This window comes from Populus trichocarpa, chromosome 19 (assembly GCF_000002775.5).
Source record: "Populus trichocarpa isolate Nisqually-1 chromosome 19, P.trichocarpa_v4.1, whole genome shotgun sequence".
Lineage (NCBI taxonomy): Eukaryota > Viridiplantae > Streptophyta > Magnoliopsida > Malpighiales > Salicaceae > Populus > Populus trichocarpa.
The window spans coordinates 11,172,075-11,186,440 of record NC_037303.2 but is presented as its reverse complement, the minus strand read 5'-3'; the positions used below and the strand labels follow the sequence as shown (position 1 = coordinate 11,186,440).

Below are 14,366 nucleotides of genomic sequence, written 5' to 3'. Positions count from 1 at the left end.
CAGGCATTTGCACCCCCTCAATTAGGTGCTTCTACAACAGCTCTCTTTCCATCCTTGCATGCATTGGAAAGGTCTTCGCCTGTTGTCTTCATCAAGAGCATAAGAGACTTCCTGTTGTACAAACTTTAACAGTCTCTGCTCTGAGCTTCATCTGGGAACACTTCTTCTCCTTGCACCTGTTGTCTCATTACAGTACCTCGTTGGATCTTACAGGTACCTCTGCACAATCTCCGTGTGCCCTCGTGCAATTTTTGCTCTCTAGATTTCTCCCTATTCCTTGCTTATGTTTGACAGCAGCTCATCCTGTCACAACACCTGTCCAAGTCAAAAATAGGGTGCCAATCTTTATCCTCTTGCTGTATTTCTCTTCCATTATCAGGGTCTTCATCAATTCTCCCTTCGAGAAATCACAGTCACCGAATCTAACTTCTTTGGAGAAATCACCACTTCATCAGATCCTTGATCATACGGAACCCAACTGTTCCCTTATGCCGCCATCCTGCTAGTCTTCAACTGTTTCATTACAAACTGCTATATATACGAAAATAGTACCGTATGGATAATCCTTCCACTAAGCAAGTTCCCAGGAAAGATTGGAGGGGTCACACTGGTCCCGCTTAAAACCCAATCTCCTAGACAGAACTTCTCAAGCCATATCTATCCATCGTACTGTCTTTCCATATATATAACCATTTGCTAGCTTTGTCGCGGCTTTCCTTTACAAGTGATCTGGAATATACTGGTTTAATACATCAGTTCTCAACATCTGGCGAGACTACCAGTTCTTAGATTCGTCAAGATTGGTCTTCATCCATTTTCACTCTACACCTCTAATTGTCCACATGATCAGGTGTTCAGAGTGTCCCAATTTTGCCTTCCCTCAAGGCAGTTAAATTTCTCCCCACTTAGCAGTTCAGCACATGCAATTGGGTAAACATGTGCACCTTCTTCTTCTTCATCTCCATTGACCACCATGATGACCTTCAGATGCCTCCTGATCGGGCAATCTCTTTGATTAATTCACCACTGCCATTTTTGGTCTCAAATCTCAATGATCGGACCGTACCATTGCATTCGGAATGATCAAATTAGCTGGAAACAAGTCTGAAATCGTCCAAATCGCATTTCAGACGGCTAAGCTTTGATCAAAACAATTCTGGCCTGATAAGCGGCCCAGATTCAATCTCAGATCCGGTTGCACGTAGACTCTGCTGCACAGAATCTTATCCCTCGGTTCGTGGCTCGGCTCGGCTTCAAAACGGCTCGGCTCAGCTCGGCTTGCGTCTGGTGACGTGGCCGGTGGGACCACTTTGATGACGTGGCTGCTGACTAGACGCTGACTGGTCTATGACGTGGCTGCTGACATGGCATGCCTATTGTGCATGATGACTTCACCATTACATCAGGCTGATGTCATCATGGGCCATGCTACTGTACATGATGATGTCACAATTACATCATGCTAATGTCATCCCTGGCATGTCTACTGTGCATGATGACGTCACTTTTACATCATGCTGACGTTATCCTTATCCGGGTCAGCCACATGGGTCGGGTCAACTGGTATTCGGGTCGGGTCAACTCATCCGGGTGAAGAAGACGCGTGGGGCGCGTCTGCGCGCGTGGGCAGACGCCTTGCCGGAGAGTGATGGAGAGTGCGGTCATGTCCGACGTTCGATTTTGACGCCGTTTTCACCGGTGGCTTCGTCTCTTCCTCCTCTACACAGTGGTATGGTCAAAACACAATTTTGACAACTTTCATTTTTGAGCAAAAATCAAACACCCCTTTAAACCATCAGCTCTGATACCAATTGTTGGGGATTCCAGCACCCCCATGCGCGGACCGGGGGTGTACTGATATTTGCTCAAACGGAGGGTAAAGCACACTGAGACAATATTTTAACGTGGTTCGGCAAAACCGCCTACATCCACGGGAGAGAGTCCATATTATTAGAGATATATAGAGAAAGGATTACAACAATCATGGAGGAGGAGGAGGATCACTTCACTCAAACTCAACTCCCAGCTCTTTTGCTGCACTTGCAGCTGCTGCAATGGCAGCAAGGCTGCTGCCATTGCAGCTCTCTTTCTCTCCACTCTCTTGCACACACTCACGTTCTCTCTCTCATTTTGCTCTCACATAATGCCTCTATTTATAGGCATTTCATGGCAGCTGTTCCACTTGTTCTGCTGTCAAACATGGCTGCAAGGTTAGGCATGGTAGGTTGCCTAACCATTGAAAATGGTGGCTGCCAATAGTCAATGGTTGGTGCCAACCATTTGCTGCACATGCAATGGCAACAACCCAACAATGATCAAAACAACCACAACAATGATTGTTGTGTATGGACACCGCTCGTCGTCTGACATGCGACGGCTAAGCTTTGATCAAAACAATTCTGGCCTGATATGAGCCCAAGATTAGACCGCCCCATAACAACGGGCGAAGACGCCTTAGAGAAGGTGTGAGGGCTGCGATAGGAGCCCCATTTCAGACCGCCGCATGACGACGAGCGGAGACACCTAAGGAGAAGGTGTGTGGGCCACGATAGGAGCCCAAGTTCATAACAACCCCAGAGCCAATGTGATGGTTGGATATGAGTGGACAGATGGATAGCCAATGAAGTGGCTATGATGAGTATGAAGACAAATGCAGGATTGACTTTCATGGATATTGCCCCCATGCTAAAGATCAATGAGCTAGAAGACATTTGCCTTGGACAATAAGTGGATGACTTGTGGAGCATTAAGACGCGGCTGCTATGAAGGAGCAGAGGGCATGCGCAAGTTTCGGGAACGAGTTGACTCTTGTCAAGGTGGTGAGCTCGGTGAAGGCATTGTAATACTCAAAGTATCAAGACATATATGGATCAACCTTTAATGGGCTGTCCCCATGGTTAAAGGTGGAGAGCTACCTGGACTCTTACGACTAAGAGCGAGAGACTCACGAAGAAGTAAGGCGTGGTTCCTAGGGTGGAACAGAGGGCAGGCGCAACTCCTGGATGAGTAGACTCTTGGAAGAGTGGTGAGCTCGTGATCATATTGAGATACTCAGATAATGACTGTCGCACTTGGAAATGGTAATTTCCGTTTGAGGGGGTGTTGTAAGCCTTGGTGTGAGGCTTGATGAATCATTCCGGACCGAGCATGGTTGATACGCTCGAAGGGGAATGCAGTGTGTCCCAGAGACAAGCGTTAACACTCTTCAGATGTGAAGTGACAGACCATCTGGTTGTAGTGATCCTTTTGTGTGAGAAAAGGTGTGCTTTGGTGACTCTGGTGATTGAAAGGTTTGGCGAGTACCTGTAAACTCGACCACATATGCTCTCAGAATGGTAAGTTTGGAAGAGCTGCAAGATGCAAGTCTGTGCTGAAGAAGCAAGAGGATAGTTGCCCCACATGAATGGCAAAGGGGGTGATTGTTGGGTTGTTGCCATTGCATGTGCAGCAAATGGTTGGCACCAACCATTGACTATTGGCAGCCACCATTTTCAATGGTTAGGCAACCTACCATGCCTAACCTTGCAGCCATGTTTGACAGCAGAACAAGTGGAACAGCTGCCATGAAATGCCTATAAATAGAGGCATTATGTGAGAGCAAAATGAGAGAGAGAACGTGAGTGTGTGCAAGAGAGTGGAGAGAAAGAGAGCTGCAATGGCAGCAGCCTTGCTGCCATTGCAGCAGCTGCAAGTGCAGCAAAAGAGCTGGGAGTTGAGTTTGAGTGAAGTGATCCTCCTCCTCCTCCATGATTGTTGTAATCCTTTCTCTATATATCTCTAATAATATGGACTCTCTCCCGTGGATGTAGGCGGTTTTGCCGAACCACGTTAAAATATTGTCTTAGTGTGCTTTACCCTCCGTTTGAGCAAATATCAGTACACCCCCGGTCCGCGCATGGGGGTGCTGGAATCCCCAACAATTGGTATCAGAGCTGATGGTTTAAAGGGGTGTTTGATTTTTGCTAAAAAATGAAAGTTGTCAAAATTGTGTTTTGACTATACCACTGTGTAGAGGAGGAAGAGACGAAGCCAACGGTGAAAACGACGTCAAAATCGGACGTCGGACATGGCCGCACTCTCCATCACTCTCCGGCAAGGCGTCTGTCCACGCGCGCAGACGCGCCCCACGCGTCTTCTTCACCCGGATGAGTTGACCCGATCCGAATACCAGTTGACCCGACCCATGTGGCTGACTCGGATAAGGATGACGTCATCATGATGTAAAAGTGACGTCATCATGAACAGTAGACATGTGAGGGATGACATTAGCATGATGTAATTGTGACATCATCATGTACAGTAGCATGGCCCATGATGACATCAGCCTGATGTAATGGTGAAGTCATCATGCACAGTAGGCATGCCATGTCAGCAGCCACGTCATAGACCAGTCAACGACTAGCCAGCAGCCACGTCATCAAGTGGGACCCACCTGCCACGTCACCAAACTCGAGCCGAGCCAAGCCGAACCGAATGAGCCGAGCCGAATTGGAGCCGAGCCGAGGGACAGGATCCAGTGTAGCTGATCCTACGTGCAACCGGATCTGAGATTGAATATGAGCCGTTGATCAGGCCAGAATTGTTTTGATCAAATCTTAGCCGTCTGAAGTGCGATTTGGACGATTTCAGACTTGTTTCCAGCTTTGAGCGTTCCGGATGCAATGGTACGGTCCGATCGTTGAGATTTGAGACAAAAAATGGCGGTGGTGGATTAACAAAAAAGATTGCCCGATCATGAGGCATCTGAAGGTCATCATGGTGGTGAACCGCTAACTTATGAAGAATCCTTACAAGATGGAAACTCAAGCAAGTGGGAGTTGGCCATGAAGGATGAGATGAGTTCGTTGCTGAAGAACAAGACTTGGGAGCTAACCACACTGCCTGAAGGAAAGAAGGCTTTACAAAACAAGTGGGTTTACAGAGTGAAGACTGAGCATGACGGAAGTAAACGGTTCAAGGCAAGACTTGTTGTCAAAGGGTTTCAACAAAAGAAAGGCATTGACTACTCTGAGATATTTTCTCCAGTTGTGAAGCTCACAACAATCAGAGTTGTTCTGGGGATAGTAGCAGCAGAGAATTTACATCTTGAGCAATTAGATGTAAAAACAGCCTTTCTTCATGGAGAATTGGAGGAAGACATTTACATGCAACAACCAGAGGGGTTTGAAATACAAGGAAAGGAGAACCAAGTCTGCAAGCTAAAGAAAAGCCTATACGGTTTGAAGCAAGCTCCAAGACAGTGGTACAAGAAGTTTGACAACTTCATGTGCAGTTCCGGGTATACAAGATGCCAAGCTGATCATTGTTGCTATGTCAAACATTTTGACAACTCTTACATCATTCTACTATTATATGTAGATGATATGTTGATTGCAGGATCCAGCATTGAGGAGATTGATAAATTGAAACAACAGTTGTCAAAACAGTTTGAAATGAAGGATCTGGGAGCTGCTAAACAAATACTTGGCATGAGAATCTTCAGAGATAAAGACAAAGGCGTACTAAAGCTTTCACAAACAGAGTATGTCAAGAAGGTTCTCAGCAGGTTTAGTATGGATAATACTAAACCAGTAAGTACACCACTGGGGAATCATTTCAAGCTCAGCAAAGACCAGTCACCAAAAACTGAGCTAGAAAGTGGATACATGGATAAGATTCCATACGCCTCAGCTATCGGCTCTTTGATGTATGCTATGGTCTGTACCAGACCAGACATTGCCCATGCAGTGGGAGTTGTAAGCCGATATATGAGCAATCCTGGAAAGCAGCATTGGGAGGCGGTTAAATGGATCATGAGGTACTTAAAAGGGTCATCAGAAACATGTCTCACCTTCACAGCTGGTGGTTTGAAACTTGAAGGTTTTGTAGACGCTGATTTAGCAGGAGATGTTGATAGCCGAAAGAGCACTACAGGATATGTATATACTCTAGGAGGTACTGCTATTTCCTGGAGTTCTACCTTACAAAAGATCGTCGCTCTTTCAACAACAGAAGCTGAATATGTTGCAGTCTCAGAATCTGCAAAAGAGATCGTATGGTTGCAGAGTTTTCTGAAAGAATTGGGCAAGATGAATGAAAAGGGTACTTTGTATAGCGATAGTCAGAGTGCAATCTTCCTTGCCAAGAATCCAGCATTTCACTCAAGGACGAAGCATATTCAGATCAAATATCACTTCATCCGACAATTGCTAGACGAGGAGCAACTGATGCTAGAAAAGATCTGCGGAAGCAAGAATCCAGCTGACATGTTAACCAAAGGAGTTACTCTTGATAAACTGAAGCTATGTAAAGCTTCAGTTGGTCTCAAAGATTAAAAGATAGATATAGCACCATTTGTGTCCAAGTGGGAGATTGTTGTGTATGGACACAAATGGTTGTTGGCAGCCATGTCAAAATGAAGTGCTCACTAATTTCAATGGCTTGTTGCTCGTGCATTTACCATAAATACCAAAAATAAATAGAAATGAAGGTTTTCTTTGTTTGAAAATAATAAAAATGTTATTTTTGTTGATATTCAAGGTAATAATTTGTTATAAATCTATTATTTATTTTTAATTTCTGCCTTCAAATAGAGAGAAACTACAAATTTATTAGAACTTAATTTCGAGCAAAGATAAATACCGGCTTCGTATAATCAAAAAGAATATAAGAATATCAACCTTAAATCTTAAAAAAATTATTTGTTTTGTCCACCATCTCGTCTGAAAGAAAACAAGTGTAGAAGAAAATAACTTAATGGCAATAAAAGAAATAAAAAGGCACTATAAAAGCAATAAAGAAAGAAGTAAATAAAAACAATAAAAGAGAAAGATAAATTGAATTGAATTAAATTAAAATTACATGTATAAAAATGATATTTATTCACAGTAGTTTTATAAATTGCACATTGTCATTGCAAAATACATGGCCCTTCTATCACCTAAATTGTGTCACGATGTTTCAATCCCTATACAAATGACAATTGAATCAAAATCAAAGACAGGACGACTGAGCAATATGAACAATATAGAGAGAAACATATATCATATTCAAACAACGTTTTAAAAAAAAAATTACAACATGTAAGCATTATTGTAAAACCCAGACCAATGAGTTGACTCGAGATTTTACAAAAAATAAAAAATAAAATTATAATTGATCCAATAAAACCAGAATTAGAGTGACCGGCATATAACTCGGATGAGACCTAACTTATTATTATTTTATAATTAACAATAATCTTCTTTGCTCTAGGATAAAAGACTCATTCTTCACCTTCTTCCATTGTTTTAAAGCCCGATCCAGCGTAATAGATTAACTTTATTTGTAAACACAAATTAAGAAATAATCCGAACTCATTCCTTAATAAAAAAAAATTTCTACATACGATTGTTAAATTCTTGCAGTACACTGGACCTTGATATTTTTTCTTTCTTTCTTTTGTTGGTGAGATAATTTGTTAAGCAAAGGATTGCATATCTTCCTTTTCTTTTCTTCTTCTTCTTCTTGTTTTTTTTTGGTATAATAAAGAATGAAGGAAAAGACAACCAGACTGATCAAGCCTGCAACATCAAACGAACACCTGCAGGAGGATCCTCCCAGATAACTTCATATCGAGTTCATCCCATTGTAGCAAGAAAACCAGCATATTGATTAGCCTCATACAATGCAAATGCATCTGTCATGAAGCATATACACTTTCACTTTCCTGGTAGATCATACGAGGGATAAGAATCAGCAACAGAATTGGGTTGCTCACTTATTTTTTTAGCACAATCATCTCTTGAGTTGCTCACTTATTCTAGTGCAAATTGGGTTGATGATCCCACTAATCATCACTAAGCTAATGGATATTATTTCTTCCTCAGGGATTCAATCATTTCATAGAAAAAAGAAAAATATATTTACTTCTCGCCCTGGTTTTATATATATATATATATATATAGAAGTAGAACATCATGCTTTTACAGATATATGCTCCGAGAAATTGTGGTTGTGATAGCTTCGTTAGGATATGAGAGTTCATTTCTCAAATGCCACATTGTATCATTCTCATAATATTCAAAGTGTTTTTTTATTTAAATTTCTCATAACAAAGTGTTTATGATAGAACTAAATGTTGGGACCTATGATCAATGCTCAGAATTAAGAATACACAATTTAAGTGTTTTATGAAATATATGTATTTTATTTGTTATGGTGAGTAATTTAGGTTATTTATTTTTAGTTGATATAAATTTTTAATTAAATGTGCTATTTCGTAAATTAAATTTATGTTAGCTGTGTGATTTATTTGTGGTTAAAATGGTTAAAATTTATGTCTACGTGGGTTAACATTTCAAATTCATGACCTGGATCTTGAGACCATAATAACCTCAAATAAAACAAATCAAAACAAATTATGAAACTCGATTATCAATAAATCTATTGTTGAATAATAAAATTAAAAAAAAATCTAAAAAAAAAGAACACAAAAAGATGACATTTCATAACAAAATTATGAAAATGTCATCGACAGTCTCTCAAGGTCTTTTTAAACTTCGATTACCCTTAGTTTAACTTCTAAGCCTCCAAGGGATTTGTTATCTTTTTCTATTCTCTTTTATTTTCAAAACATCACATAGTCATTGTTTTTTAAAGTGATTTTTGTTTAGAAATATATCAAAATAATATTTTTTTTAATTTTATTTTTAATATCAACACATCAAAATAATCTGACAAAAAAAATTAAAGTAAAGAAAAAATAAAATAAAAAATCAATTTTTTTCAAAAACGCTTTTGTTGCAAAGAATAACAGGTTTTTAGCTTCATCAAAGGATACTTTATCACATAAGCTCCATTTATTTAGCACAATCGTTTCTTGAGTTTCTTCAAATGACATGATCTTAACAATTCTAAGTTTTTTAGGCTTGATAATTTCTTCAAATGATAGTGGTTACTACTGGTTATTAATTTAAAGCAAAGAAAAAAATAAAATTTAATTTAATTTTTTTTTAAAATGCTTTTGTTGCAAAAACAAACCGGCTTTTAGCTAGATAACCTCCTTTTTTTTTTTTTTTTTAAGAACAATCATCTCTTGAGTTGCTCACTTATTCTAGTGCAAATTGGGCTGATGATCCCACTAATTTTCACTAAGCTAATGGATATTATTTCTTCCTCAGGGATTCAATCATTTCATAGAAAAAAGAAAAATATATTTACTTCTCGCCCTGGTATATATAGAAGTAGAACATCATGCTTTTACAGATATATGTTGTTGTGAAATTAATTAATTATTTCATAGAAAAAAGAAAAATATATATGCTTTTACATATATTCAATCATGCCCTGGTTAAAACGGTAATCTATGTTGTTGTGAAATTAATTAATTAGATAAATAATTTGTTGGTAGAAAACATGTTAATTTTAAGATTATTATTTCTAATTGTTTTTTGGTTTTATTTAAAATTAGTTGTGATTTTTAAATGTAATTTGATAACTGAACTGCAATGAAATTCAATAAATAGTTACCACAAGTTGCTTGATAGGTGGTTGCAAAACGACGACAAATACGATTGCAACGGCATGTTGTTGGTTGCGAAATACGATTTGCAACCATTTTGGCTCCATTTGTAAGATTTGCAACTCCGTCTCAATTTGACTAGCTACTATTATTTGAGTTAGCTATCAGTAGGTCGTCAATTTTATTCTGGTTAATGTTCTGTTTTGAACACTATATTTTGGTTTTAAAGTATTTTGACGTATTATTTCGGAGTTGTATTATTTATATATAATTTAAAATATTAATATAATAAAAAGAAATTTAATTTAAATCTAAAGATAAACTAACTTGAAATAATGCAATTCAAATTTCAAACACAAGGAAAACAATAAGAGTTAAACTGAAATGACTCAATCGACTCAATGAGCCCAAAAACAACCTGAATGACCGGTGAAAATATAGTTTGAATAAAAAAATCAAGAAAACATATATTTTTTTAAAAAATATTGAGACAATAACGTATTGGATCGACCCGGGTCAACTTGGGTTAACCTTTCAAAGCCGTGACCCGGGTCTTGAGACCATAATAACCTCAAATAAAACAAATTATAAAACTCGATTATCAATAAACCTATTGTTGAATAATAAAATTGAAAAAAAATCTTAAAAAAAGAACACAAAAAAATAACCTCTCAAAACAAAATTATGAAAATATCATCGACAGTCTCTCAGGGCCTTTCCTAACTCCGATTACTCTAAAAGTTTAACTTGAGATATCATAATGTCAAGAGACTCCTCGTAAAATGTTAACCTAATCCAACAGTCGAATTAAGAAATATGATTAATACCGTAAAACTAAATAATATTTAAAAAAAAAAACATTATTTTGCCGGAATGGAACGGCTAGAATGAAACCGGAACGTTCCATTCAAAATTTGGATGGAATTTGTGGATGAAACCGAGATTCTTAGCGAGATAAAATCTATTCTAGTTTGTTTTTTTTTTTTAAATTGAAACGAGATATACCGGTTATCTCAAACAAAACAGAACAAAATTGATAGTTAATAGTTAATCAAATTAATGATCTAAGACAATAAAGTAGGATAAATATCATCTTGTATAGTGAAAGTGTTATTGTAGACCAAAATCATATAATCTTTATCTGTTGGATTGAAGGTGCAGAGTTATCCAATGATTGGAACTCACCTCTGAATTTTTCTTTTCTTTTCTTTGTTTGGAAAGTGAGAAAATAAAAAGGAAAATTATTTGGTAAGGGAAGGGAAAATTCAGTTATTGGTGGATTATTTTTAAAAAAAATTTTATGTTCCTCGACAAAGATGCAAGTGTTCTGTTTTTTTAATATTTTTTATTTATAAATATATTAAAATATTTTTTTATTATATTTTAAAAAATCTACATTTAAATTATTTTATTTTTAAAAATTATTTTATTATTATTTTGATGTTATAATATTAAAAATAAAATTTATTAAATTAAAAATATTATTTTAATATATTTTTAAAAAATTATAAAATCCAGCTCCCAATAAATATAATATTAAAGGTTGAAATTGAGAAAAAAATTAAATTCATGAGACTAGTATATAATCCAGTATAAAAAAAAATACGAACCATAATTTCTGAAACAATTTAATATTAAAAAATAAAACTTGAAAAAAAATTAGGTTCTTAAACGGTGAAATTAAAATTAAAAAAAAAAGTAAAAAAAAAAAACGAAAAGCGAAAAGAAAAAAAAACATAAAACACTATTAGAATAATATTTTATGGTTGTAGCTATAATGTTAAAGCATTCTTCAATCTACATTAGTTGATAATTCATGGGTATCCTTGTTGTTCTTTATTAATATACTTGTCACTGTTGTTTGTTAGTATTGTACTAGATGTGGCTTGTGGGTGGGTTGAATTCTGAATTTTTTTCAACATAAAAAAATAATTGAGTGTTGTCAGCTTGTTTTAAAGAATTATAAAAAATACATGGCTAAAGTCATGTAGTCCAATAAATTAATTTTATTTAATTATATGATAAAAAATAATAATAATAAATAAGTGTTTTTTTTAAAATGATCATGATGATATGGACAAAAAAAATTATTTGTCAAAAACAAATCATGAAGGTCAATTCCATAACTCAATGCTTAATGGTGTATTTGAAGTAAAAAATTTAAAAGAAACTAAAAAAAACAGCCCGAGTTAGCATATCAAATCCACAAACTATGTTGGGGGACTGAAATAATCTCATAGAAAAAAACAATTATAAGATCCAATTCTCAACAATCTACATTAGTATATCAAAACGATCTAAAAATACTAAAAAAATAAAAAATAAATAATTTTTTCAAAAACATTTTTAAAATACAAAAAACAAATATGTTCCAAACAGTTTATGTTTCTATGAAGAGAACATATCATTTACTATGATCTTAAAAATACATTCTCTTTACACCGTGTATTTAAAAGAGTGATTAATCTTGTTGATGATAACTTCAAGATTCAAACTCAAAATTAAGAGAAAAGGAGAAAATCTCTTTACCAATCTTGGGATTGTCTCAGCGAGGCATTGAAACTTCAAAAGCCTAGTTTAAGCATCAGAGATAAAGATTATGTTAGCTTTCGTTTGCTTTCAGAGGTAAGCAATTAAGAAAATCTCTTTGTTCTTCTATTTCTTTTTCTCTACTTTTAAATCCAGAGGTAAGCTCCAAAGGTTGCTTTCATTATCTAACATAAAGAACATTTCCCGCCAAAAGATCAGTCCAATAATAGCACTAACAGGTAAACAGTGCAAGAGTTCTTCGTGAATCTTGGTAATAGCGGCATTAATGGTGATGATTGGGTCAGAGGATGCGGAAGAAGACATGGTCGAGGATTAGGAAAGATATTTGTTAGAGATCGGCTCTGCTCTGATACCATAAAACATAACAAGCACAATCTGATTTATATACAAAAACGCTTGCAGTAATCTTGGCATATCAGCTGTCATTAGTTGAAATCTTCTGTTATATGAGTTGGCACATGATGACAGTTCATTCTTTCTTGATAGTTGTCATATTAAAATATAATTATTTAATCTCTATAATTTTAAATCTATAAATAACATAATCTTATTTTATTAATTTCATATCTTTTTGAATTTATTATTTAATTTTTTAAAAAATATTAAGTACATAGGATGCAAAAAAATAATATGAGAAAAGAAGGTATATTTCATTAGCAAATGACTTAATTAACCTTTGTCAATTCACTAAATTTTAACTAATTGTAGTAACAACAACAATAATATATTAAAGTTTGAATTTTGTCAAATTATGCAAAAGGGAAAGAAGAATACATTAATCTTAGATTGGTACATGAAATGAACACCGTCGCTGATAAAAATAAATAAAAGAATAACCCAATTCTCATCTTAAAATTTTCTTGGACTCGACAGCAATTCGCACCACTATATCCTTGTCAAAATAATTATTAAATTATTTCTACCGTGAAACCCAAGTACCATTCATATTAATTAGGCCTTCACTTTTTCTCCGGGGAAAAACAATAGCCAAAATAATCCTCCCATCTCATATCTAGCTAGGAACCCAAAACAAAGCAAATCATGTCTACCATAATATACAATAGCCAAAATAATCCTCCCGTCTCATGTCTAGCATCCTTGCTATCTTGGCTTGGAACATTGCTTCCAATCCATCGTGGGCATGCAGTACACGGACCCCACACTCAACCACTTGACAACAATCTAATGGTAAGAGATTGTCGTTCATATCTACCAGGTAGAATTTAATTGAGACCTCACTGTATTTACTAAACATATTCTTTTCTTTGGCAACCAAACAGGGATCAAATCCCACAAATATATGATTCGAGTCGATGCGCCTTTCATCATACCAACCATGGAGATAGCAATAGAGATCATGGCTATCACCGTGCTTATTGCGGAAGTGATACGCGCATTTAACTTGCAATCTATGGCTAACAGAACAGAATGCAATGACAGCACAAAGAGAGAAACCCAAGAACTCGCTGTTAGCCCAATCTGAAGATATCTGGAATGTTACTGTAGATCCCCAACTTTGATGGCTAAACCACTCCGGAGTCACATCTCCAGGGAGGCAGAAACTACATGCCCTTGCTAGAACATCAGGCTCCTCCTGTCAACACAATTCAAATAACATCTTTTTAAAATGAGATGAAGGAAAGAAAAAAGTATATCAGAGGTCTGAGAAACAGACCTGACAGTCCGCCAAGAATTTATAGGTCCTACACATGACAGAATAATCCTCCCATCTCATGCCTTGGAACCTTGCTCTCTTGGCTTGGAACATTGCTTCCAATCCATTACGATCCAGAGGATAAAAACGAAAGTAGCCCGGTATGATCAAATCAAAGCGATGTTTCTCACCTTCATACAATACACGGACCCCACACTCATGTACTTGACAAAGCTCTAATGGCAAGAGATTTCCGTTCATATCTTCCGGTTGGAATTCAACTGAGACCTCATTGTATTCACTAAACATATAATCTTCCTTGGAAACCAAACATGGATCAAATCCCACGAATATGTGTGCTGAGTCGATGCGCTTCTCATCATACCAACCATGGAGATAGCAATAGAGATCATGGCTATCACCGTGCTTATTGCGGAAGCGATATGTGCATTTAACTTGCAACCTATGGCTGACAAAACAGAATGCAATGACAGCACAAAGAGAGAAACCCAAGAACTTGCTATTAGCCCAATGTGAAGATATCTGAAATGTTACTGTAGATCCCCAACTTTGATGGCTAAACCACTCCGGAGTCACATCTCCAGGGAGGCAGAAACTACATGCCCCTGTTGGAACATCGGGCTCCTCCTGTAAACACAATTCAAATAGTATCTTTTTAAA

General features: G+C 36.7%; 1 protein-coding gene across 1 annotated transcript in view; it reads right to left on the bottom strand.

The window, feature by feature from the left end:
• Nucleotides 1–13,076: 13,076 nt before the first annotated feature.
• The window catches only part of LOC18108430 (disease resistance-like protein DSC1), a 56,760-nt gene continuing 55,470 nt past the window's right edge, over nt 13,077–14,366 (bottom strand). The window contains exons 8-9 of the mRNA XM_052449397.1: nt 13,707–14,333; nt 13,077–13,625 (exon numbers count right to left, since the gene is read on the bottom strand). Of these exons, the coding sequence (XP_052305357.1) occupies nt 13,077–13,625; nt 13,707–14,333 (1,176 nt within the window). The remainder of the gene's footprint in view (nt 13,626–13,706; nt 14,334–14,366) is intronic.